Raw genomic sequence first — 24,166 nt, 5'->3', positions numbered from 1 at the left:
TCACGCAAACGCTAACTATCAAACCTAACAATTCTTTTGGGGGAACAAAGGAGTCAGTCAAGCCAAGTTAAAGAATGAAAGCCCCGTCCCGGTTCACCTTTATATAGTCGAAAATCCTTTTAATCATCACGCGTGAGCATTACTGAGTAAAACAAGTTTCATAACTAAGTACTGCAGAACTATATGGTATCCATATTACCATGAAAAAATAAGCCCCCTATATTTTCTCTTTCTCCCCTTTCCCCTTCGTTTTTTCGCTCCCTTCTGCTTCTCTCACTTTTTCTATTTCCTTCTCATTTTCCCTCCATCCCGTCCTATTTGCCTTTTTCATTTTTCTTTCTTCTTTCTTGAATGAGCGGATGTTAATTCGAGATTAGTTTTTAATTGATGCAACGAGAGCAGGAAATTGTGAGCATGGTGAGAGAAAATAATTACAAGATTGAGCGCAAGAATGTTCAATACTTGTCATCAGCGTAAAAATGGGCAGATGCGAGTTACTAACGTATTTTCTGACATGAAAATCTGGACAAATTCCCAAATTTTTCTTCCCACTTTCTCTCTTTTCCTCTACTTTTTCTTAAGTCTCACTTCTATTGTCCCCTGTACTTCTTACCTTTTCATGCGCCCTTCCTTCTCTTCCCTTTTTCGCTTTTTTACTCCATTTTATTATGTCTCCTCTTCTTCATTTTATTTAATTTCCCCCTCCTTATCATTCTCTCTTTCTCATTCTGTCCTTCCTTTTCTTCCTTTGTCTCTTCTTCTCCCCTTCGATTTTCAATCTATTTTCCTTTTCTCCTTTTCCTTCTTTTCTTTCTGCCTCACCTTCCCTTTTTTATCCCCTCTGTTTTCTTCTCCATTTCACCTTTTCCTTATTTCTTTTCTTTACCCCCTCTCCCTCTTTCTCCTCCCCCCCCCCCCCCGCTCTATTTTCTCTTTCTCCCCTTTCCCCTTCTCTCACTTTTTCTATTTCTCTTATCTCTTTCCTTCTCGTCTTCAATCCATCCCTTCATTTTCGCCTTTTCTTTCATTTTTGCTTTCTTCTTCTCCCTTTTATCTGCATCTCGTAGATCCGCGCCTGAAAGGCATGTCAGGGTATATAAAAAAGGATGACCATGTAGGGAAAGAATAGAGTAAATAGTTCTAGGACGACCTCTGGAATGTAGGGTCAACATCGACAAATACCTGCTCCTTCGTCAGAAACTCATTTACGATCACGACTAACCATGTCAGTGAATGAAATAACGGACACCACGGGAGAATATTCATATACATGTATAGAAAAGGACCCTTTACGCTGATGCCAGTGTGTAATCGAACACAAATAAAGTAATTCGGTGAAAAGCCTAAAATCCCAGTTATCAACCCAAAACTTTGTAATTTTCAAAACAGATTTTATCCACGATAAATTATCGAAAACTTGTGCTTGATATGAGATAAAAATCACATGCAGTCTTGAACGAATGTGTCAAATCAGACCTCCTCTTTCGACCAAGAATGCACGGCCGAACATCCTAGGGAAACACCCTAGGATAGACGCGGGCACTCATGTCCTAGGGGAGCGGACGCGGGCGTCTCCCCTCGTCCGCTCCCCTCAAATGTCCGCTACGGGCTACCGCGTTCGCCCTACACTCTTAAAATAACCTCTTCAAATTCTGAAAAGATTTCCTTGTCAAATATTTTCGAATAGAAAACTATTCAAAATGAATAGTTTTCTATTCAAAATGATTAGAAAACTGTTCAAAATGAAAAAGAATCGTTTCATTTTGAATGACAAAGATAAAAAGATTTCCTTGTCAAATATTTTGAATAGAAAACTGTTCAAAATGATTAGAAAACTATTTAAAATGAAAAGAATCGTTTCATTTTGAATGACAATAACAAAAAGATTTCCTTGTCAAATATTTTGAATAGAAGACTATTTAATGAAAATAGAGAATCGTTCCCTTTTGAATGACAAAATGCCCGGGGCACGTACTGACCTAAAAAATGTGCCGCCGCAAACACCCTCTTCACGCCTTAATTGCCTGCCGCTCCGTAGACCCCATATAAATTCAAGCACAATATTTAGTTCACAAGCCCTTTTTGAAAATTCTTAATCCCTTTTGGGGGAAATTTAATATCTAGACCCCCGGCCATTTTAAGCAAATTTCAGATTTTTTTGCTTCCAGAGCAATTGACAAAAAATAGCTCTCAACTTCAAACGGCATTTGACCCCCCCCCCCCCCCGTCAGAAGCTTTGCCCGGCCCCCCCCTCCAAGTTGCCCCCAATAATTTTCGGAGTGAAAAATTAAAGGGTTGAAAATGAGAAAGAAAAGAAAAGGGAGGGTTTTTTTGTCCGGCATTGCCCCCCCCCCCACATTTTGTTTTGCCCCCTATTTGCCCCCCCCCTTAAAAATCCTGGTGCCGCCACTGCTTTTAAGGTCACTTCGGTTATAGATCTCCTTTTCAGAGTCAACTCGGTTATACCTGTCCCCCGTTTCAGAAACCGGGGCCGCACATCCCTACCAAACCCAAAGTTGAGTGCCCCCCCCCCCCCCCCGACAAAATGACGTGGATGCTGAAAATTTTTGATACGTATTCTCTTCAAAATGACGTTGTCTTCGATGAAACATTTCATTGGTCAAACTTGTTGACTGACGTCACCGCGCCGGCCGCGCGCGCAGCTAGCGCTAGCGCAGCGCAGGTACGATCATTTGAAATCAGTCGCCATATCATGAGTGTATACCGCGGTAAGTTATCCAGTTTAATCTGTAAGATATTACATGATTTTGTCGGTGAAGTAGTTTTATTTTTATATGTATTAATATGCTCTATTCTCTTGAACAAATTTCTTGTATCTGCAACAGTGCCATCATACGATTTTCGGTCAAAATGCAACTCACAAAATGTCAATGCAACTCACAAAATGTCATGTACGATCACTGCGATGCTACTCGATGCACATACGTTATGAATATGATTGATGTACGGTAGCTTAGCCTTAGCCTACTGCATTCGACAGTCTGCATGCAGTTTGCACAATGATTAGTCTGGAATTGATGTTGTTTTATGATGTTCACCCCTGGGCCTGGCCCTGGCCCTGGTCTCGCGGCTAGCACTAGCAGTCTCAGTCATAAGACAGCAAATGGAACTCGAGTAAGTTAGGCTTGGAAGTTGGGCTAGGCTAGGCCTACCTTAGGTCTAACGTTAGGCCTATCTAACTAGTATTAGGCCTACTAGGCCTAGTAAGTTATGGTTAGCAATAGCATGTCGAGTCGTCTTGAGCAAGGCAAGGCAAAACAAGGCAGACCCATGTAGGCCTAGCTATAGGCCTAACTGTTAGATCCCGGCGGGGCCTAGATCTATCTACATTACGAGTATATTCATGAAGCGTGGATTGTATAGGCCCTGAAGGCTAAGGTATTCAGCGATCTCATGCACAAAAATGTCAAGAAGCATATTTTTATTCCAAACCTCATTTCATACTAGGCCTGGGCCCTGACCCAGGCCAAGGCTAGACTAGATCAAGGCCTAGCCCTAGCCTAGCCTAGGCCCTAACTTAGTTTAGGCCTAGGCCTAGTCCTAACTTTAGTATTTGATATTCAATTTTTTTTCAATGAATGCCTAAGTTATGGCTTCACTGTCTTGAAGGTAGCTATAGCCTAGGCCTAGTAGGCCTAACTTAGGCCTACTACTGATTTTTTATACCCCCGCCACACACAAGGTGTGTAACTGTAAGGGGGTAGGCCTAGGCCCTATATAGGAATCACCGTGTGGCCGGGCGGGCGGGCGGTCCGTTGCAGAATCTTGTGGATCAAACTCCCTCAGTTTTTGATCAATTGACTTGAAATTTAATACATGGGTCCATAATGATATGTAGAAGTGCAAGATATATTTTTCGTCAAAGTCGGGAAATGCGTTGCCATGGCAACAGCATTTTTTGAGTGAAATTCATGCAAAAATCTTGTGGATCTAACTCCTCCCTCAGTTTTTGATCAATTGACCTGAAATTTAGTAGGCCTACATGTACATAGGTCCATAATGATGTATAGAAGTGCAAGATATATTGTTCATCAAAGTTGAGAATTGTGTTGCCGTGGCAACATCATTTTTTGAATGAAATTCATGCAAAAAATTTGTGGATCTAACTCCTTCCTCAGTTTTTGATCAATTGACCTGAATTTTTAATTAGGCTAGTAGGCTTACATAGGTCCATAATGATGTATAAAAATTCAAGATATATTTTTCGTCAGAGTCGAGAATCGTGTTGCCATGGCAACAGCATTTTTTGAATGAAATTTGTGCAAAATTTTTGTGGATCATACTACTCCCTCAGTTAAGGACCAATTAATTTGAAATTTGGAACATTAAGTCCATATTGATGTGTATAAAATATAAGTGCAAGATATAATTTTCGTCAAAGTCGAGAATTGCGTTGCCATGGCAACAACATTTTAAAATAAAATTGGTGCAAAAATCTTGTGGATCATACTACTCCCTCATTTTTTGACCAATTGATTTGAAATTCGGTGCATGGGTCCATAGTGATATGAAGAAGTGCAAGATATAGGCCTAATAGTTAAAAAAAAAGAAGGTTGCACTGTTGATTGGATTCTCAGTGAAATGTCATTCTTTGATATATCTGATGATGCATAGTTTTTGCCCTAACTGATAGACTTCAAAATATTTCATTTTTTCTTTTCTTTTTGGGGTTATTATAGTGGGATATTATTTTTTATGTAGGTAGAGCGCTGCTGGCGGGGGTAGTATTATTAATCACTGATAGTGATATTTCTAGTTTTTTTATGTAGGCCTAGGCCTATATTATATGCATGCAAAGAGAGTCTTTGGCAAAGTGTCAAGATTGACATTGAGATAAAACTAGCCATCAGTGTCATAACTACCAGGCATGTAGCTGGGGGGGTTGGGGCAGTCACCCCCCCAAAAAAAAAAAAAAAAAGGAGAGAGGGAGAAAGGGGGAGAGAGAAAAAAAAATGAAAAAGTAAGAGAAGTTAGGGAAAGGGCAGATGTAGAATCACAACAAAGATTGTCTTCTTTTGCTAATGATTTCAGGAAATTTCAAAGCTTCCACGCTTAGCGCAGGAGGGGGAAACTCAAAGCCTACCAGAAACCTGTGATTTTATTTCAATTCGTTTCAGAAATCAGAGTTTCTCAGTTGGCCTTTCTTGTAGATTTTAGTACTTTATTACTATGTGCTTTGATGAATTATCCCACATTTTAAGAGTAGCCGATTCGAAACATTTTCTAAGCATTATGGATCTTTAAGATTAGGCCTCAATATTTTATCATAAAGGAAACCCTCTGTTGACATAGTTGTGACTGACTACGCATGTCAACACCTAAAGGCTAAGGGCACAGCCGTCTTGTAAATTCTAGAATAATATAATTAAAATAATGGAATTTCAACAATGAAAATTTCAAAACTCATTTTAGGTGACTTATTGTGGGCTTTTGAGATAGTAGGTCACATATGTAGACCACCCCCCCAAAAAAAGGGCTTGACACACACCTGTCAGGTGGTCAGATGAGGCCAAATAAAAATAATTTCAATTTTTTTTCTCGTCCCCTCCTTCCTTTTTTTGGGGCCGCCTTAATTGCTTTGTTATTTGATATTTTTGTTCTGAAATGATATGAATAAAAATATGAGGACTTCTAGACAATGATATACCAAAAAACATTAATATGCAATTACACCTTGTTTCGATCCTCTGTAGTGTAGTACAAGTGTTACTAAATTTGTGAAGAATGTGTTGAAGTTGACCCAATAGCATTTTTGTGTATAAAAAAAAATCAAATATCAAATAAATAACATGGAACCCCCTCCTCATTTTCGAAAAATCCGGACGAGAAACTAAGAATTGATTTTACTTGGCCTTACCAGTAAAAGTCACTGTCAGGCAATTAGCTTAGTTTGCTGGTCTGATATGACCGATATGTATATTGTCAGGGCTAGTAAAAAAGAACAAATCCGATCGAGGGGGGAAATTAGAGACATTTGCATATATTTACATGTATTTCAACAAATTCTAATTGCAACAGACTTTGTATTCAGGACTTTTTTATTTTCTCAGAATATTATATAAGTGATCTGATAATGAACAAAAATAAAGCCCTGTGTGATTTCAAAAAGATGCAAGTCTACTACCTCCCCTCCCCGGAACTTTAATTCCCAAGGCCATATAACTTGTTTTATAAAGATGTTTGAAACAAGAAAATAAAAAGGCCTCCATCTTTTTGGGGGGCACCGCATATTGAAAATATAGTGCTATAAACCGTAGGTATTCAGAAATTAATTCAATAAAAAACAAAGAGCCCCTCCTATTTTTCCAAAAACCAGAAGAGAACCATTTTTTTTTGTTTTACTTGGCCTTAAAATGTTTTTTTTTTTTTTTTTTTGGGGGGGGGGTTTGTTGAAAAATTACTGGAAATGAAATATTGTGTGCCTACAAAATCAGATCAGATATTGTCTTTTAAAGCGAGCGTGCATGATTTCGCTCAGTGGCACATCTAAAATGGGTTAAGTCAGAGCAATTTATCGCGGCAAGTCATGTCAGAAGCCACTCCAGAGACATTTTTCAGCAGTGGCAGTACTAAGGGGGGGGGGAGGGGACGAATTCCCCTGGAATTTTTATTTTTGAACACTAAGCTTATAATGCCATGTAGGCCTACAAGAATTTCATATACAGTATGTGAGACATAATTTGGTTCCAAGAGCAAATATCGATCGGGGGGGGGGGGGGGGAGGGGTACTAAACTTTTGTTTTGGTATGGGTGTGAGATTCGCAGGGCTGAAAATAGGGGCTTAAAGAATGGAAAGGCACCAAAATAGGGGCTCAAAGAACTGATTTTTTAAAACTAATTTTTGGCCCATTTTAAAGCTTGAGAACTCGTTGCCAGTTTTATGTTTACAAGTTCCATTATTGCCCTTGCCTTATAGACAACTGTATTTTTTACCCACACCTATTGATTTTTTATGTTGTAGAAACAGCAGCAACATACAAACCCACCACTCTAATGGTTTTCTCAAAATCGAAAAAATTATGAAATTAGAGGGGATAGTTTCCATCTTATAAATGTTCTTATGTCTCCAGAGACAAATATAGTAATTAACATTCCTGTATGAGTGCTTCTTAATTCAGCTCTAGTCTATCATGTCAAATTAAATCAGATAGAAATTTAGTTTGAGCTCTATTTGAGGGGAAAAAATTTAAATAAAAAAGAAATGTGTCTCATAATCGCCCAAGAGTTAAATTTTAGAAAAATTTATACCCAAGGAGTATTAAAATGACATTTTGATGATCAAAAAGTTTGAAGTCACCTGGTGGGTGTTTCATAAAGCTGTTCGTAAGATACGAATGACTTTACGAACGACTGGTGATCCTTTCTTGTGCTCTGTGATATCCCTATGTAATTGAATTATGACCTAAGAACATGTTCCAGTCGTGCGTAAAGTCGTTCGTAACTTTACGAACAGCTTTATGAAACACCCACCTGATGACCACAGATAGTGTGTTTATTTTGCTCAAAAGGACTGATTTCAATACAATTTTAGCCTCTTTAGGGGGTAAAGTGTATCATTGATGGGGGTTATTAAATTTTTGTTGCTGAAATAGGGGTGTTGTAACTTTATCGCCGTCGACTTTTTGTAAATTTGGACCCCCCCCCCCCCTCACTAGAAAATGCTAGCCCTCGTAGGAAAGAGATAGAAACAGATTTATGCAAAACTAATTTTCAACATTTGAGGCCATTAGGAGAGGGTCCTCTATATATGAGTTAAGTCAAATTGAAAATGTGATGTCAAATTAAAAAGTTGAACCAAACTTTTAACCCCGATAATGATTATCTTCCCTTTTTATACAGCTCCTTCCTTTTCACGGATCTCCTTCCAGATTGGAGTGTGTTGTCATCATGGATGACTTTGTTAAAGAGAAACTAGTGATGTGGGGGCTGGAAAGATTTCTGGAAAATTTTGAAGGTAAGCTTTTGTAATCATAACTGTTCAACTGTCGCAAAATTTGATATTGTTGCTTGAAGAATTTCTCAGACTGAGCAAGTTTAATTGAGTTTAACACTGCATTTGGTATGCAAAACAGTGTTAAATATGCACAGTAAATGCATGCCTAAGCCTTCCGTATTTGAATGTACGCAGCACGCAAGACATTTACTGCCGTTCAATCAAAGTCCGAGAATAACGTTGGGCGTTCATGGTTAGTAACAAATCACTTTACACACTTTTTTATCCGTTCGAGAAATTCCTCAAGCAACAATAAAATAATATTCCATCTATAATGTGAGCCTGTCTGGCTATGGATTTGTTTGGCCATGCTTTGACCTACGGAGCTGTTTGGCTTGTAGGGGGTTAGCAAGCTTGAAGGTGTGTGATGTCAAGCTTCCAAATTTTGCACTCATTTTTACTTGGAATATTTATAATGAGCGATCAACTTTAAATTGTTGTTCAAAATAAAATGTTTTGCCGACAGACTTACCCAACTTTCTGGGCAGTATGTAACCAGAACAATTTTGTCCCGCCTTATGTTTGTTGTTGAACCTATGACAAATGTGTACAAAATAGTTTTGAATTAAAAGTAGGAGTGGGCTTTATACAGGGGTCAAAAACACTTTTTTGGTAATTTAATTTTTACAACAGTGTTTTTTTTGTGGGAAATGACTTATCTCAATATAATATGGAAAAATTTTGGACTATGTGTTTACCAAAAAGGTGCGCCATGCCCTCTTATGTCAGCTCATAGCTATTGAAATTGTGGGAAGGAGCAAAAAGTTACTTAATTTCACTCATTTTCAGTGAATATTTCTGTACCTTTGGTGTCAAATTAGATGCAAATGAAGTCAAAATACAAGATTTTGAAAGTTCTGTAAAAATCAGACATTTAGTTTTTGTGAAATGCGCCATCATAGGTTAAAATGTAGCATGAGGGTGCTTTTCATTCTTTCAAAATTTTTTTGAATTTTTTGCTTATCAAAGGATACCAGAATAAAGATAATACTAAGTTTGACATCCTCAAGAAGTTTGAGCTTTCTATTGCAAATGGTTTATCTGTAGCGACTATTAGAGTATCCGATTAGAATCGATATGTTTCCCATCAAATTACACAGAGGAAAATTTTGGTCGGTAAAGAGCGTGCATTATTTACAGGGGAAGGGGCAAGGAGAAACTTATGGGGGAGGGGTGTCATATGATTTTCAGTTGGTCAAATATTAAAGGGCATTTTGGGGAATTTGGGTCCTTGCATGCTTAGAACACAAAAGGGAAGATGCAATGCATTAATATGTGTGAGATAAACATAGTGTGCCTCAGGTTTTTTGCGCCATTATCACTTACGCTAATATTGCAGAAAGATTTTGCTTACATGCGCACTAGAAAGCCATGTGAAGAACTTTGAATCTTCCTAATTTTCCAAGATTTGTGTAGGTCATCAGCAAATATTATGTTTCAAACTTCAAAAGTGTTTCTTGAATTTGATACCAATTAAATTCTACCAAATTCAGCTACATTGTATGTATTATGAAGATTCCCCAACTACTGCTCCATGAGATCGAAGCGAGAACTTCGACTCAAGAACCACTAATTTTTTTTCTTTCTAATTACACCCCTCATGAAAACCTGGTAAAAACACACATGCCCACAATGCCTGTAATCTGGATCATGAATAACACGGAATATGGTCATATGGTTTTATTTGTAACAGAACAAGAGATTGACCAAGAAACCCTCCTTCTCCTTGATGATCAAGCTGTGAAAGCGGATTTGATAAAGCCACTTGGTCCAAGATCAAAGCTGCTCCAAAGGATAAAGGAATTGAAGGTACTTTTATTTTGACTTTTACTCTGTAAAGGAGTATATCGGAAACACTATTCTAATGGAATATAATTGTACTTGTCCCAAGTGTGGTGAACTTATAGACGGTGGCAGTAAAGCAATTTTATGGCATTTACAGAATCGACATGGTGTTATTAAGGGCCGTATTTTTACAGAAAGTATAGTATGTATGCAGGAAGGGTGCCAACGAACATTCTCAGGCAGAACGGAACAGTTCAAGCGCCACTTGATGAGTCATGCTTGTACTAGAGAACCACATGGCCATGTCCCACCACGTCCACATGGTAATTTTGATAATGCTGCAGATGTTGACGCAGGCAATGATTTTGCTGAAAACATTGATGTTGACATTGACCCAACAGAAGGGGATGCTGAGATGTGGGATTATTTTGGTGAGGATGAAATTAAGGAACGGGCTGTCATGCTGGTTGCGGGTCTGCTGGCAAACAGTAGCATTGTCCATACCACAGTTAATGAAGTTGTAGAAAAGTCAGCTTCTTTAGTTAAAGACACGTGTATGTATATAAAATATAAGGTGCAAAAATTCGGTGCAGAAACTGGACTTGAAGAAAATGATGAATTTCAAAGTCTCCTATTGGATATAGATATGGTTTCCCACCCGTTTGATAACATGGAAAGTCAATACAAGCAGAAGAAATTCTTCAAGAACAGTGCAGCTTTTATTCAGCCTGAACAAACTACAATAGGTATTGCATATTATCCATGTAATAACCGTTTAACAGGCAATGTGCAGCAGGTTATGAAGACTATCACATGCCAGTACATTCCAATTAAAAAGCTAATAACCTTATTGCTTGAAAAAACAGATCTTATGAAACTAGCTGTAAGCTATGTACCAAGCACAGATGGTATGATGCATGATTTTCAAGATGGTTTTTTCTGCAGGCAAAGTAGGTTTTTATCTGGCACTCGTACAATCAAACTAATTCTGTATGTAGATGACTTCGAGGTTACCAACCCTCTTAGTCCTAAGTCTGGGACTCACAAACTGACAGGAGTGTATTTCAAAATTGCTAGTGTACCACCTCAATACCGGTCAACTTTAGCAAACATATATTTGTTGATGCTGTTCAATTCAAGTGACGCAAAACTTTATGGATATCCTGTGATTTTGTCACAATTGCTGAAAGATCTGAAGGTGCTTGAGTCAGATGGTATAGCCATTCATACCGACACTCTTGATGGAGTTGTAAAGGTTGGGATAGCACAAGTAGTAGGAGACAATCTAGGGATTCACTCATTGTTTGGTTTCAGCGAGGGCTTCACAGCAAACTTTCCATGCAGAACTTGCCGAATGCCACGTGCTGACATAAAGCATGCTTTACTTGAAAGAAAAGAAGTAATGCGGACACCTGAGAATTATCAACTGGACCTTAATAGGAATAGCTTACAAGAGACTGGTATAAAATCACCATGTATCTTGAATGAATTGACACACTTTCATACTCTAGACAACAGAGCACCAGACATCATGCATGACATGCTAGAGGGAGTGTGCCCCTTGGAGGTGAAATTGGTGCTGCATGAACTTATCAGAAAACAAGCTTTTACATTAGAAACATTAAATGCCAGGATTACGAGTTTCAATTACGGCCTACCTGATGCAAGTAACAAACCCTGCCCCTTCACTAGCAATCAGCTTCGTTTTCCTGATGGTGCTGCAGGACAGCATGCAGCACAAATGTGGTGCCTTGTCCGTCATATTGGAGTTATGCTTGCAGATCTTATTCAAGAAGATGATGAGCACTGGGAACTTATCGTAGCTTTGAAACAATGTATGGATATCATTTTTTCATCTAAGATAAGCAAGGGACATACCTTGTTCTTGGCACAATTAATTAGAGACCACCACATGCTCTTTTTGCAACTCTTTCCTGATCGTGATCTGAAGCCGAAACACCACTTCATGAGCCACTACCCTTCAGCAATGCAGCTGCTTGGACCTCTCATTATTTATTGGGTGATGCGTTTCGAAGGAAAGCACAACTTTTCTAAACGTTTGGCACACATTGTGTGCAATTTCAGAAATATTGCCAAAACTCTAGCCTACAGAAACCAAATGCAGCTTTGCTATAACGTATTAAGCAATCAGACAATGACACAGAAATCTGTTGAAACAGGTCCTGGTTTATCTGTGATGTTAGCATCATTGGAAGGTGCTGAAATTATATCTCAGACATGTAGCATACCTTTATATGATGATATATATGTTGCACAGTGGTGCAAGGTTTATGGTACTGAGTATCGTGAAAATATGATGGTGGCAGTTAGCAAAAATGACAATGGAGATGCCCAATTTGGAAATGTGAGAACAGTGCTTGCAGTTGGTACAACAGTTTTTCTTGTGTGCCATTTGTGGCATACATATGGATTTAAAAGACACTTCCATGCTTATGCGGTACAACCTAAAGAGCCAAAGGAAATAACTGTGGTTCAAGTTGAGAATTTGATTGACTCTAATCCCCTGCATGCTACTAAATCCTATGATGACGATGATGACTTGTATTACATAAGCACAAGATGTATGTTGTAGGTGAGTAATTCAATCGCAAAAAAGATTGATTTATTTTGCTAAGTTACTAAAACAGGATTTTCAATCTACTGCAGGTCACAAACCATTAATTTTGAGCCAGAGCTCGATATACAATGCACATGTAGAGGGTGCACAGCACACATGCACAATGTAGATAACATTTTTTGTTTGCATGTAGAGTTTCTGACCTGCATACACATTGTGCATGTGAAGAAATCTGATTAATTCGTTACAATTTCAACTCACAACTCACTTCCTTTATGACTGCTTGCTGTTCATAGCAATGTAACTTGACACTTTGACGGACATGCAGGATCCAAATTTTTGGTCTAAAAACTTGGATGTTAATACTGTATATAAGTTTTCAAGTTTTACATGTAATAGAAACTCTTAGTTTAAAAAAAAAAGTCGATGCTTTGACATAAAAACAAACAGACCAAAAAAAAAACAAAGGAGTACATAGACCTTCATGTTTGAGTAGCTCAATAGCTCAGGAACTCCTGAAAGAGCTTGTAAACCAGCTAGGGAGTTTTGTAAAGATTTAGTGATTCTACCTGATCTTAGTACAACTCTTGTATGAAACTATAAGTAGTATAGTGATTAAATGCTGATTGGAACTTTTGGAATTTTGAATAAATTATCTCTGGGAATCCATTGAGCACTCTGTTTTGGGAATTGTGAAAACAAATTTAATGATTTACTGTATTAATAACCATCTGTTCTGCACTTCACTACTTGAGGGACCATCATTGATCTCTGAAGATTGCACGTTCTCTGAAGATATCCCAAGTACTAGCAACTCCTCACTGTCTATCCCAAGTGGTTCATCAACATCTATCATCAAACCACCAGAAGATATCCCAAGCACCAGCAACTCCTCAACGTCTATCCGAAGCAGTTCATCATCAACATCTAAACCACCAGAAGATATCCCAAACACCAGCAACTCGTCAGTGTCTATCCCAAGCAGTTCATCAACATCTATCATCAAACCACCCGAGGCTAAAAAGATCAAGATGGCTCATGTAAGTTTTTAATCAACATTAAGGGAGGTCAGAGCCTTGCGACTTCTGTAAAATTGTTTTCATTGTAACTTGAAAACTGATAATGTATGCTGAATAAATGTATATAGACACTTTTTAAAAGGAAATTTCACAAGAAATCTAATTATAGCATCAGATTTTAGATTAAGAACTTGCTTTTCAGAAACTCACCAAAAACAGCAAGTTATTTATCCAATTTTTTTAACAAGCCTAGAAAAAATACTTTTGGGTAAAAAATGGGTAAACATCATCTAAATCGATAGTTCTTGGGTATGTTTTTTTTTTTTTTTAAGTTAAATTCCTATTTTTCAAAATATTTGTCAGTAAAGGCAAAAATCATTTTTTTAAACCAAAAAAACCCATGATTTGTAAAGCAGTTATTTGACACATATTGGCTGTTTTTTAGAAAAATATGAAATTAATTTAAAAAAAGGTATGAAAACAATCCCAGAAACTATCGATTTGGATGATGGTACCACATTTAACGATTGTTGGCGCAAAATGAAGAAAAAAAATGTACTAGCTAGGCTCCTTGTTTGTTCCTGTTCTTATAGTATCTCTCTCATATTCTAGATGTGAAGGCCCCGGCACATACATGGATCACCTAAAGCATCCACTTATGACCTTTCTTTGTAATCACTTCTGATCTGCAGGACATACGAGCCATCTTGTCCAAACGGAGAGAGGGGGAGGAGCTTATAAAGGAGATGGAGGAAGGGTGCATCAGCTACAATTCACGAAAATTGATAGTGAACACATTGGTCTCACACCTGATAGAGACATATACAAAGTGGTAAGCTAAAATCCTATGAGCAGAAAAAGGAAATGCTAGCGTATTTAGATGTGCTATACTATGTGGTAGTTTATTTGCTTATTTGCCTTACCAATTGACTCCAGTGATCAAATAGATGTCAAGGATTAAAAGTTTGACCACAGACACATACATACCATTTCAAAAGCAATCCCTTTCTCTTGTAGATGACACAAAAGTTAATTATCAACTTAACTGGTGCATTGCATACCAGAAATAACCAGACACTTGGTATAAAAATTGTATACATGTAATCTTATCTAACAAATTTCACATAAATTTATATTTTTTTACATTTTCATGGCATAATTGAAACTTGTGTGTTGATATTTAAACACAGCTTTTGAATTGTTTATCACATTTACATAACAAATACATGCAATGAGCTGACATTACATGTGTATTATGCAGGTGCTTGGAAATAGTTTGGTGTGATACATACACCTTGCACTGTTTGTCTGCTTTATTAAAGGATGGGAGTTTGGAATTACTAAAATCAGAAAATGGGTGGATCAAAATTTTGCTATATAAAGGATATTCTCAAAGCAGATCACCAATGAAGCAGAAGTTCATCAGACTACAATTCAAAGCAGGGAATAATTTTGCTTCCCAGATTTGATTAGAAATTTTTGGAGATGGGAAAATATTTAAAACAAATTATGTACAATCCCATGGAAAAAAAATTGTGACACAAAGTAAATTTTGTGTAGCAGCCCTGCAAAAAAGCAAAGCAAATTGCGATGCGATACTAGGTAATTTATTCCCTGCAAAGAATTGCATTTAATCTCTAATATATATAGCCTTTTAAAACAATATTCTTAAACATTCAATTTTCATTTTTCTAAAGGCCTAAAACAGAGCTAAAATTGGCAATGGCAAAATGCATTGTTACCCAGTTTCCTGCGTTGGACAATGATGATCATGATGCTTACGTAAGTTTTGAGTTCATTATGTTAGTTCATGGCTAGATAAATTGTGTGTAACATTGTTACTTGTTAAAGATAGGATCACCCATTTACAAGCCATGTTCATCATTGACTTTAGGCTCATGATGACCAAGATAACCATTGTTTATACTTAATATCAGCTAATGCTAAATGACCCCCTGAACACGTTATCTGCAGCAGGTTATTATTTACTCAACCAGACAAAAGTGGATGAAACTTGATACAACTGAAAGTCTAAATGCTTAAATCATTGAAAGGTTATTGTCTCAGATTGGGCAAGCCTTTATTAAGGTAAATCTGATTGACCGTACAGTTACCCCAAAGGGTAATACAAATTCTTATGAACAGTGATCTCTACTTCTAAAATTCAATAGTTTTGTTTTACTTTTTTTACTCTTTTACTTTAAAGTTGACCTGGTTCACTCCAGCAAGCCAAAACAAAACAAAAGATTCATCAGGTTACATTGAAATGCGGCTAAGGAACGTCAGATATCGTGATCCTGCCAGAACGCCAAAAGAAAGCAACAAGAAAGTGCAAGCAAACTTGCCTAATACAGAAGACCTGGATCTGTCGTCAGGTAAGGAAGAAATATAACAACTGAACATTACATAACCTTAGTTAATTGGTCATGGAGATCTAATAGGGGTATTTGTGTCTGCCAGGGAAGCATACACAGAATTAGTCTCAAATAATACCCATGCATGTGTATAGTGTCTTTTAAAAAGTGGGTTTAAGCAATCATGCTGACACATTCAAGCGACATCTGAATATACAAATTAGTTGCGCTGTAACGAAAATGAGGCAATTTTTCGTATCGATCTGAATGATATTTTGGAGATCTGCGCCACAAGTTCCTTCCTTTTTTTCTGTACCCTTTTTGTTTGTACAAAATAGTGAAATCAGTCAAGAGATATTCAGGGAAGTGGTTAATTCTTGACATCTTAACAAATAAACTCCTAGTGCTTTAAGGCTTCACATGCTTCATCTATTCAGCACCATGCACATTACAGTGTATGAGCCTGGGGGTTGAGCGTGCATCATGCAGGCTGCGACGATTTTTTCTTCACTTGATTGCCTGGTCAGGCAAGCTTGGCCTTAAAACTGCTTGACCTTGCTAACAAGCCGCATAACAAAACGGTCTGTGCAAAGTTAAAAGTCAGAATATGTTTATGGTTTGTAACTATTTAAGACATGTATAATTTTTGGATGTGTGTAACTTAAGTGATAACATTGATGCAAGCTAACTTACGATTTGATATTAATCATTGTTGCCCAAACCAAAAAATGATTGCCCAGGGCAATCAGGCAACCAATTGTCACAGCCTGCCCACATGTTTTATTTCTTGTGTTAATTTTTTACTGTCATCAGGTGAAATGGAACATTTGCTTGTGACTGTCATGACTTATAAATAAACTAAAAAGGCATAATGCATTAACTCCCTGAATTTATTTGCATATTTAGATAGAGATGAGGAAGTAGATGCAAAAATAAAGTGGCTTCAGGACCACAAAGAGCCAAGGCAACAAGTTCGATCATGGATGAGGGATACCTGTAAGGCGAGGGCAGGCTACATTAGAGACAATAAGGACAAACCTGTGCAAGAGCTTTTACTGTTGTTTCCACGTTTAATTGACACAGAAGGAATGGTAAGTTTTCAATGGTACTGACTAGTAAAGTCTTCCTGCTTTTGCAGTAATTCCTGCTTTTTTAATTTATGATTTCCAGCTTGATCTTGCACTTTTATCTAATTTCAGCCCGTTTTGAAGGCTTTTAAAAGCCCAGATTCATTCACATTTTCAGGTTTTCCCTTCAGGCCAGCTTGCATTTCTAAGACGATGGCACAGTTCTGTAATGTGATGTGAAAAAAATAGGGGTGTCTACATAGGGTGGCAAAATATCACAGCTCTCACAGTTCACAACTTATACACTTTTTAGCTCCCTGCGTTCAAATTTTTTGCAGAGCCATTTTTTGACCAGTCAGCTTAGTAAATTATTCAATTTTATGTATATGTAATTCTTGTAGTTTCCACTTTAATAGAGCAAATAGAATGTACAAAACAGGTTTTCTTTATACTAATGACAAAACATAAAACTATTCGATTTTAACTTTGTCTTTATACAGGTTGACCAGGATTTCCGAATTCTTTTCCCACAATCAGCAGATAAGTTATTCCTCACATGGCCGAAATTTTGCAGACATGTCCTGAACTATGCTGAAAAGCAGGTGGATTGGAGGCTATACCTTAACTTCAAAGGTGCTGTTGAAACAGGTAAAATGGTGCTTATGTCTAACAGCTTCACTCTTCTTTCAAACCTACAGTCAGGCCATGCCATGCCCGTCACTTTGACAGGTAACTTCCCTTTTTGACGGGCAAGTAATGAACATTTTATACAAATTCAGCCCATTTTGGACAGGCACTCTTTCAAAAATGAGGGGCAACTCCAAAATTCTAACTAAGGCCCTGCCTACAGTAGTGAATATGCAATTTGAAATCCATTCTACATGTATGTATTATAATAGCTTGGTGAAAACCTGATAATCCAGACTATGATTGTCCCATTTCAGTAAGTGGGATTAATGTTAATGTTAATTAATTAGAGCGATGTGAACTATATCAACATTTTTTACAATTTGCAGTAATAGTAATAAACTACAAATATGTCTGGAAAAGTATTTGTTTCTTTTAAATATGAATATTATTATTAATTCATTTACTTTGTCATACGAAAACTTGCTTCCTTCATCATATCATTGCTGAGATGATAAAAGCCTTATATCTCAACAAAAAAGTGAAATGTTCAGGAGAGCATAAATACATTAATTGCTTTCAATACAAGATTACAGATCATGTTCATGTAAGTTGCAAGGTTCAGTAAGTTCATTGTACATGTAGGACATAATATTTGCAAATTGAAATGCAAAAGTTTGTCAGAACAAAATCTGAATTAATTAGCAACAACAAAATCTTTTTTAAAGTCATTTTCATAAAAATTTGACATGCAGATTGATTTTTATCATCTCTACGCCAATATTGGGATCTTAAATTTATGCTACTGACATGTACAGTGATTTTAGTATTGAAGGATGAAAATTTTTGTAAAAAATTTGCTATTTCAAGATAACTCTAATTTGACCTCTGCCAACATCATTCTCACCCACCTAAGACTATAATATAACCAATGATATTATAGTCTCATTCACTGGTGTTGAGTCGTATTTGATAACCACCTCTTTATCTCCAATTTGAAATTGTGTGATATGAATGGAGGACAAAGCCCGTGTTTGATGCTGGGAAGGGGGTCTTAGTAAAAGGGTGGGTACGGGGATGTGTGGCCCGAATAGGGTCCTTTTTGGCCTCTCTTGTTTACCTATGGCCCCTTTTTTTAAAATTGGTGTACATATTAATTTTTGAGGAATTTTTCTTTGGTTTACCGATATATTGTCAAAAAGTACTTATTTGCATTCCAATTTACTTGGTATTAAAAAACACTGATTAGTTTTAAAAAGGCCCCTTCCAAAAGCAACAAAAGTAAATGGTTAACACATGGGTTGCAAATTTGCATCTTCTTAGGTTTACTCATCAAAGGGTGGTTGTTGGAAATTTTGGGTGTTCGGGCTGCACATCTGTACTTAACTTTAATCTCAGGTTAGATGTGATAAAATGAGCACAAATTAATCTTAGTCTGTCCTGGAGTTTACTTCTCTGCAGGTGTTTTTGCCGTTGCTATCATGTCACGTTTGCGGCGTCTGTACGCGCTTTCATATGCACTTGTTTGATTCACAACACGCTCCCATAACTGGTTGATGAGCAATTTACTCTTGCTATGCTGCGGCATAAATTGTTCTTGTACAGATGTGACTTTGATGTGAGTTTGAGAGAAAATAAACATTTGGAAGAACTATAATTTAGAAACTTACAAATGTAGTTGTATCTTGTCTCCTATGTTTCAGATGAACAGGAGGTAAACTTATCTCTGCAGGTGTTGCCTATGCTGTTTCCACCGGGAAAGAAGAAAGGGGCAAAAGGGAGAAGTGGTTCTTCAACGATGGATGAAGCCCGCAAGGCATTCGTGCAGCGCAAAGAGGTGAGGAACAAATTTTATTTTTACTATTTGGCACACAATGTTTCAGACAGATCAAGCAGAAATTAAACAAATACCCAGAGCCTGCTATTAAAAGGACAGGACTGAGATTATTTTAGTGATATTACATAAAACACACAGTGGCTCATTGCAAAGGGTTGTAGCACCTGGGCAAAAAGTAGAAATTGCTCTCCTACAGTATATCTGGGGCACTCCTATGACTCCATGAAAGCCTAGACAAAAATATGACATTTTGTGAAAGAAACTGCAGTAAACTCCTTTCTGGATGGAATTTTTTATAGTAAAATTTAAATAATTTGACAAGCCCGCTATAGTGCTCTATAAGTTTGAGTCAGTTAAATCAGCTATATGACACAAAAACTAAGCAATTGTGGCAGCAAGGGTATTTACACGTCTGAGACGCATAGTGTGTGTGTGTGGGTGAATTTTCGTCTTTTTTAACCCCCAAAATTTGACATTTGAAAACGTGGATCCGTCAGAAAAATCTGCAAACAGACGTGTTTATTTTGAATCTTCACAGAAAAAATAATCAGTTTTAAGGCTGGTGTCAACCTGTCAATGTTTGAAAAGGTTTTGCTCTGTAAATCAGCCTTAATTATTATTCCTAGTAAATGAGTGCGTTTGTAATCCTAATAGGAATATGAAGCTATCCATTATGAGACAATATATGACAGTGCATTTAGCGGTCAACACAGTGAAGCTACACATTATAACTAAACGCGAACTGCTCTACTTGGTTTGGAATATTGTATGTTTGAATAGGGGTGTACATTTTTCAATAAAAATGTTGTTTTTTTTGGGGGGGGGTGTTGACATCATCTTTGGTTTGAAAATTACTCAAATTTGTGACTGAGAATGAGAATAAAAGATAGAATTAATTGTTTTGCCTGTCATATATCGTCTCATAACGCAGGCGCGGATCCAGGATTTCTGGGGGGGGTTCAAACTGGGAAAATTTTCTGACAATAATTTGAAACCTGACAAGCAAAAAAAAAAGAAAGAAAAAGCTTATCACTCCTTTTTGAAATCTGACAAGCAAAAAAAAAAGTCTTTATTACTCCTTTTTGAAATCTTACAAGAAAAAAAAAAAGGTTATCACTCCCTTTTTTCCCCCGCTCGCCCCCCCCCCCCCCCCCCCCCCCCCCCCCCCGTATCCGCGCCTGTCATAATGGATGGACGTACATTACAAATGATAGTACTGTTCCGTAGTGATTACTAAAAAACCTGAGAAATTAATTTTTAAAAAAATTTCTTTGAAAACTGTTCTGGAGGAAAATATGTTTCAGTGAGAATTGAGTTCAACGAATATTGGCATGTATAGCTGCTGGCTGTATTTCCCTGCATTTATCAGAACTTAGTCTGGCATTCAGTATAGCCCTCCGCTTCACAACCCTCACTACATTTGCCTGTTTTACTAAGATTGAAATGATGCACTAAATATTCCCTCCTTCATTTGTGGATGGTTCTGCTATCTCACTTGTCACCAATTTTATTTGTATTTCATATGCAGATTGGTACAAACATACCAGGCTTCTTGGACCAGAAGACTCAAACACAACCGTTTGTGTTAATTCAAGGTGAAATTGACAAACCAGAACAAGTGTTTGTTGTTGTGGAAAATAGCACCATCCCATGTACAAGTCTCCTGAAAGGAATTGATATATGCATGAAACTAGTGTATATCCTTGATATGGATTATGCTTGGCAATGTCAACATGTTTGGGACTTTCTGCAGAAGAATGTTTACAAACTTGGGCAGGTGAAAGGTAGAGGTACCTCAGTTCCAGCAGTAACACTTCTCAAAACCTATCTAGAAAACAAGGTAAAAGAAGTTTAGGGAGGCATATGTTTGTACAACACATTTAGGTGAATTGGTGTATTTAAGCCTAATGGATGTACCTATAGTGTTCTGATTTTTGTAGCTTTAAGAAGTGGTAATCTTTGATAGGTAAATAACTTGCATCATTTGTGAAGACAAATCCATGCACTCACAGTTAGTGATTTGTTGATACTTTCTTAACCAGACAGCAATTACAACCAACATCAAAGTAGGAGTGCATTGATTTGTCTAATTTTAATTTCAGTGCCATAATGTTTGGGATTTCTTAATTGCAAACGAATGTATACACACTGTGGCAGGGGAAAGGCAGAGGTACCTCAATGCCAGCAGTAACGCGTCTTGTAGAAAACAAAGTAGAAGAATGATATGAAAGTAGGCTTTTTCTTTTGAGAAATGAATGTTGTGCTACAAACACTACTTCTCAATATATTCAGGTATGCTGTAGGTGTGCATTTTGTATCTAACTGTGTATAATTTTACCAAATTTAGGTGTGCTGAAAATCGCACACCTCAAGACTATTTTAGGTGTGCTATCGAACTTGTACGCCTCAAATGAAAAAGCCTGATGAAAGTTTAAACTTCAACAAGTACTACATAAGTACTACGCTCACCTGGAACATTTTCACTAGTCCAACATATTAGCGCAGTGATACCTGTCTAAAAACGGCAACCTCATCTGGTATAACATCATAAAAGATTACATCATGAAAACATTACAATGTTGCTCCACCTGGCCCCTTGGGTAAAAGAAAATTGAAAAGATGTACATATTGTTTTTTGTATGATGTCATACCAGTTGTAGACAGGTATCACAGCACCTCTGTCTGCAGAAGATTAGCGTAAAACTTATTAACTAGTGTTGAAGTTCAAACTTCGTATTATGTTAAATATCACTACGTATGAATATCTACTCGGATATAAGATTATAAAAAGTGTAGGAAGGCATATCTTTTCGCAGCACATTTATGTGATTTATCTTTTAAAAACTGATGCTTGTCAGTGCCAACATGTTTGGGATTTTTTACTGGGCAGGGAAAAGACAGCGGTACCTCAGTGCCAGCAATAACAGCCTATATATAGAAACAAGGTAAAGAGGTTAAAGTGCGTAGCCTACTGGGTTGTATATATGTGTTAGGGTTTTTGTAGCTTTAGAAGTATTTATCATAAATAGGTAAATAACATGAAATAACAGAGAGAAATGTGGAGGCAAGCACATTGTGCAAATGCCAACATTTAAAGAAAGAATGCAACCAAAAGTAACAAGTTTTGTTTACCAGCATAAGTAGACAAACTTGTTTTCATTTGAAAATTGGGCTGGAAGTATTAAAGAAGCGAGTATTGGACCATTCTCATAACTGGCAAGTTCAAAAGAAATTTTTGTTTTCTAAAAATCTCACAATATTGCTTGAAATTGTTGTACAGATGTATAGATACAGATTTTTTTTTTTCAGATTGGTCAAGTTCAGTGAATTAAGGGTGAAAATCAATCACAAATGTCAACAATTTTCTTGTGCAATAATGTTCTTGCACCCAAACCCCTACTTGTGAAGTCAAGTGGGTAAGTCATTCAAGTTGTATTTTTAAGGAGGTAGGGCAACCAAAACAAAAATTTAGCATGTTTTATGCGCTGTCTCAAAATATCACCTCTTTTTTTTTAGAAAAATGAGATATGCATCTTAAAGCAAATTATCTGAAAACCTAAAAATGACATTGATATTCATATTCAGGCCAAATCAGTGATTTTTTTTGAAAAACTCACATGATTTAAATCATGATTTAAATCGACATGATTTAAATCAAACAACCCTGGATGGGTTCTTCATGAGAAATAGATTACAAATTTCTCAGGATGGCAATTGAAAGTTTGTATTGCTCACACCAAAGAGAAACCATAAATTCTAAATTTAAAGACACTTTTAAAAATGCAGCTGTTGAATGCCAGTAAATCAGGACTCAAACCAGAGAAACCGTTCGATTTTGTCGCCGCCTCAGAAAAAATATCTCAAACTTTTAACATTTTAACATTTTAACATTTAAAAAATGTTAAAATTTTAACATTAAAATTTATCATTTTAACATTTAAAAAATGCAAAATCTGGTTTTAGCTAATCTCAAGCATGTAACTTTATACAACCTATTCCTTTGTCCTTAAAGGGCAAGTCCACCACAACAAAAAGATGATTTGAATAAAAAGAGAAATATCAAACCAGCATAACGCTGAAAATTTCATCAACATTGGATTTATAATAAGAAAGTTACGACATTTTAAAGTTTCGCATAATTTCACAAAACAGTTATATGCACATCCTGGTCAGTATGCAAATGAGGGAACTGATGTGGTCATCCACTCGCTATTTCTTTTGTATTTTTATTATATGAAATATGAAATATCGTAATTTTTTTCTATATTACAAGTTTTAAAAGGGCTTGACTCCTTCCTACATGTGGGGAATCCACTTCTGCAACATACTGCAATTAAACAAAGAGCTCCCTTATTGACAAAACTACAAAATTTGAAAATATTCTATATTTCATATAATAAAATACAAAAGAAATAGTGAGTGGGTGACGTCATCGGTCCATGCTGAACAGGATGTGCATATAACTGTTTTGTGAAATTAAGCAAACTTTAAAATTTCATAACTTTCTTATTTCAAATCTGATTTTGATGAAATTTTCAGCGTTATGCTTGTTTAATTTTTTTTCTTTTGATTCAAATGAACTTTTTGTTGGGGTCGACTTGCCCTTTAAAAGGAGATGTTAACCTAGAGCTGTGAATGCTTTGTATACCAGATGTAGCTCGAGAATTGCAAACCCTATTTTTGTGGAAACAATTCTTACTATGAGAAAGCTTTACAATGGCTTAAAGGCATTGGTCAACATGGTGTTCAATTTTAAAAATCTGAGCTGCATGTTCTTACATGTATGCTATCAGGATGTCTATTGGAATATAGAAATGAACCTGAGGGGGGGGGGATGCTTGAAGTTTTATCATTTACAGAAAAAACTTTTTAAAATTGGATAACT

The 24,166-nt window shown here is 36.8% G+C and overlaps 1 protein-coding gene across 2 annotated transcripts; it reads left to right on the top strand.

Moving 5' to 3' along the window:
- The first annotated feature begins 2,692 nt into the window (after positions 1 to 2,692).
- On the top strand, positions 2,693 to 23,713 carry LOC135157510 (uncharacterized). Of its 2 annotated transcripts, XM_064113339.1 has the most exons (11): positions 2,693 to 2,729; positions 7,861 to 7,975; positions 9,708 to 9,823; positions 13,133 to 13,417; positions 14,089 to 14,228; positions 15,094 to 15,178; positions 15,603 to 15,771; positions 16,657 to 16,841; positions 17,318 to 17,465; positions 19,148 to 19,281; positions 20,810 to 23,713. In XM_064113339.1, exons 2-11 carry the CDS (start codon positions 7,909 to 7,911, stop codon positions 21,134 to 21,136), a joined length of 1,656 nt encoding a protein of 551 aa, XP_063969409.1. In that variant the 5' UTR covers positions 2,693 to 2,729; positions 7,861 to 7,908; the 3' UTR covers positions 21,137 to 23,713. The 2 variants fall into 2 exon arrangements, with proteins under 2 accessions (XP_063969409.1, XP_063969410.1); XM_064113340.1 differs by lacking the exon at positions 2,693 to 2,729 and having other exon boundaries at positions 7,721 to 7,975.
- The last annotated feature ends 453 nt before the right edge of the window (positions 23,714 to 24,166 follow it).

The sequence above is a fragment of the Lytechinus pictus genome, chromosome 18, assembly GCF_037042905.1.
Source record: "Lytechinus pictus isolate F3 Inbred chromosome 18, Lp3.0, whole genome shotgun sequence".
NCBI classification, from domain to species: Eukaryota; Metazoa; Echinodermata; class Echinoidea; order Temnopleuroida; family Toxopneustidae; genus Lytechinus; species Lytechinus pictus.
The sequence above is the reverse complement of the archived record's forward strand: the minus strand, read 5'-3'. Positions and strand labels throughout refer to the sequence as shown.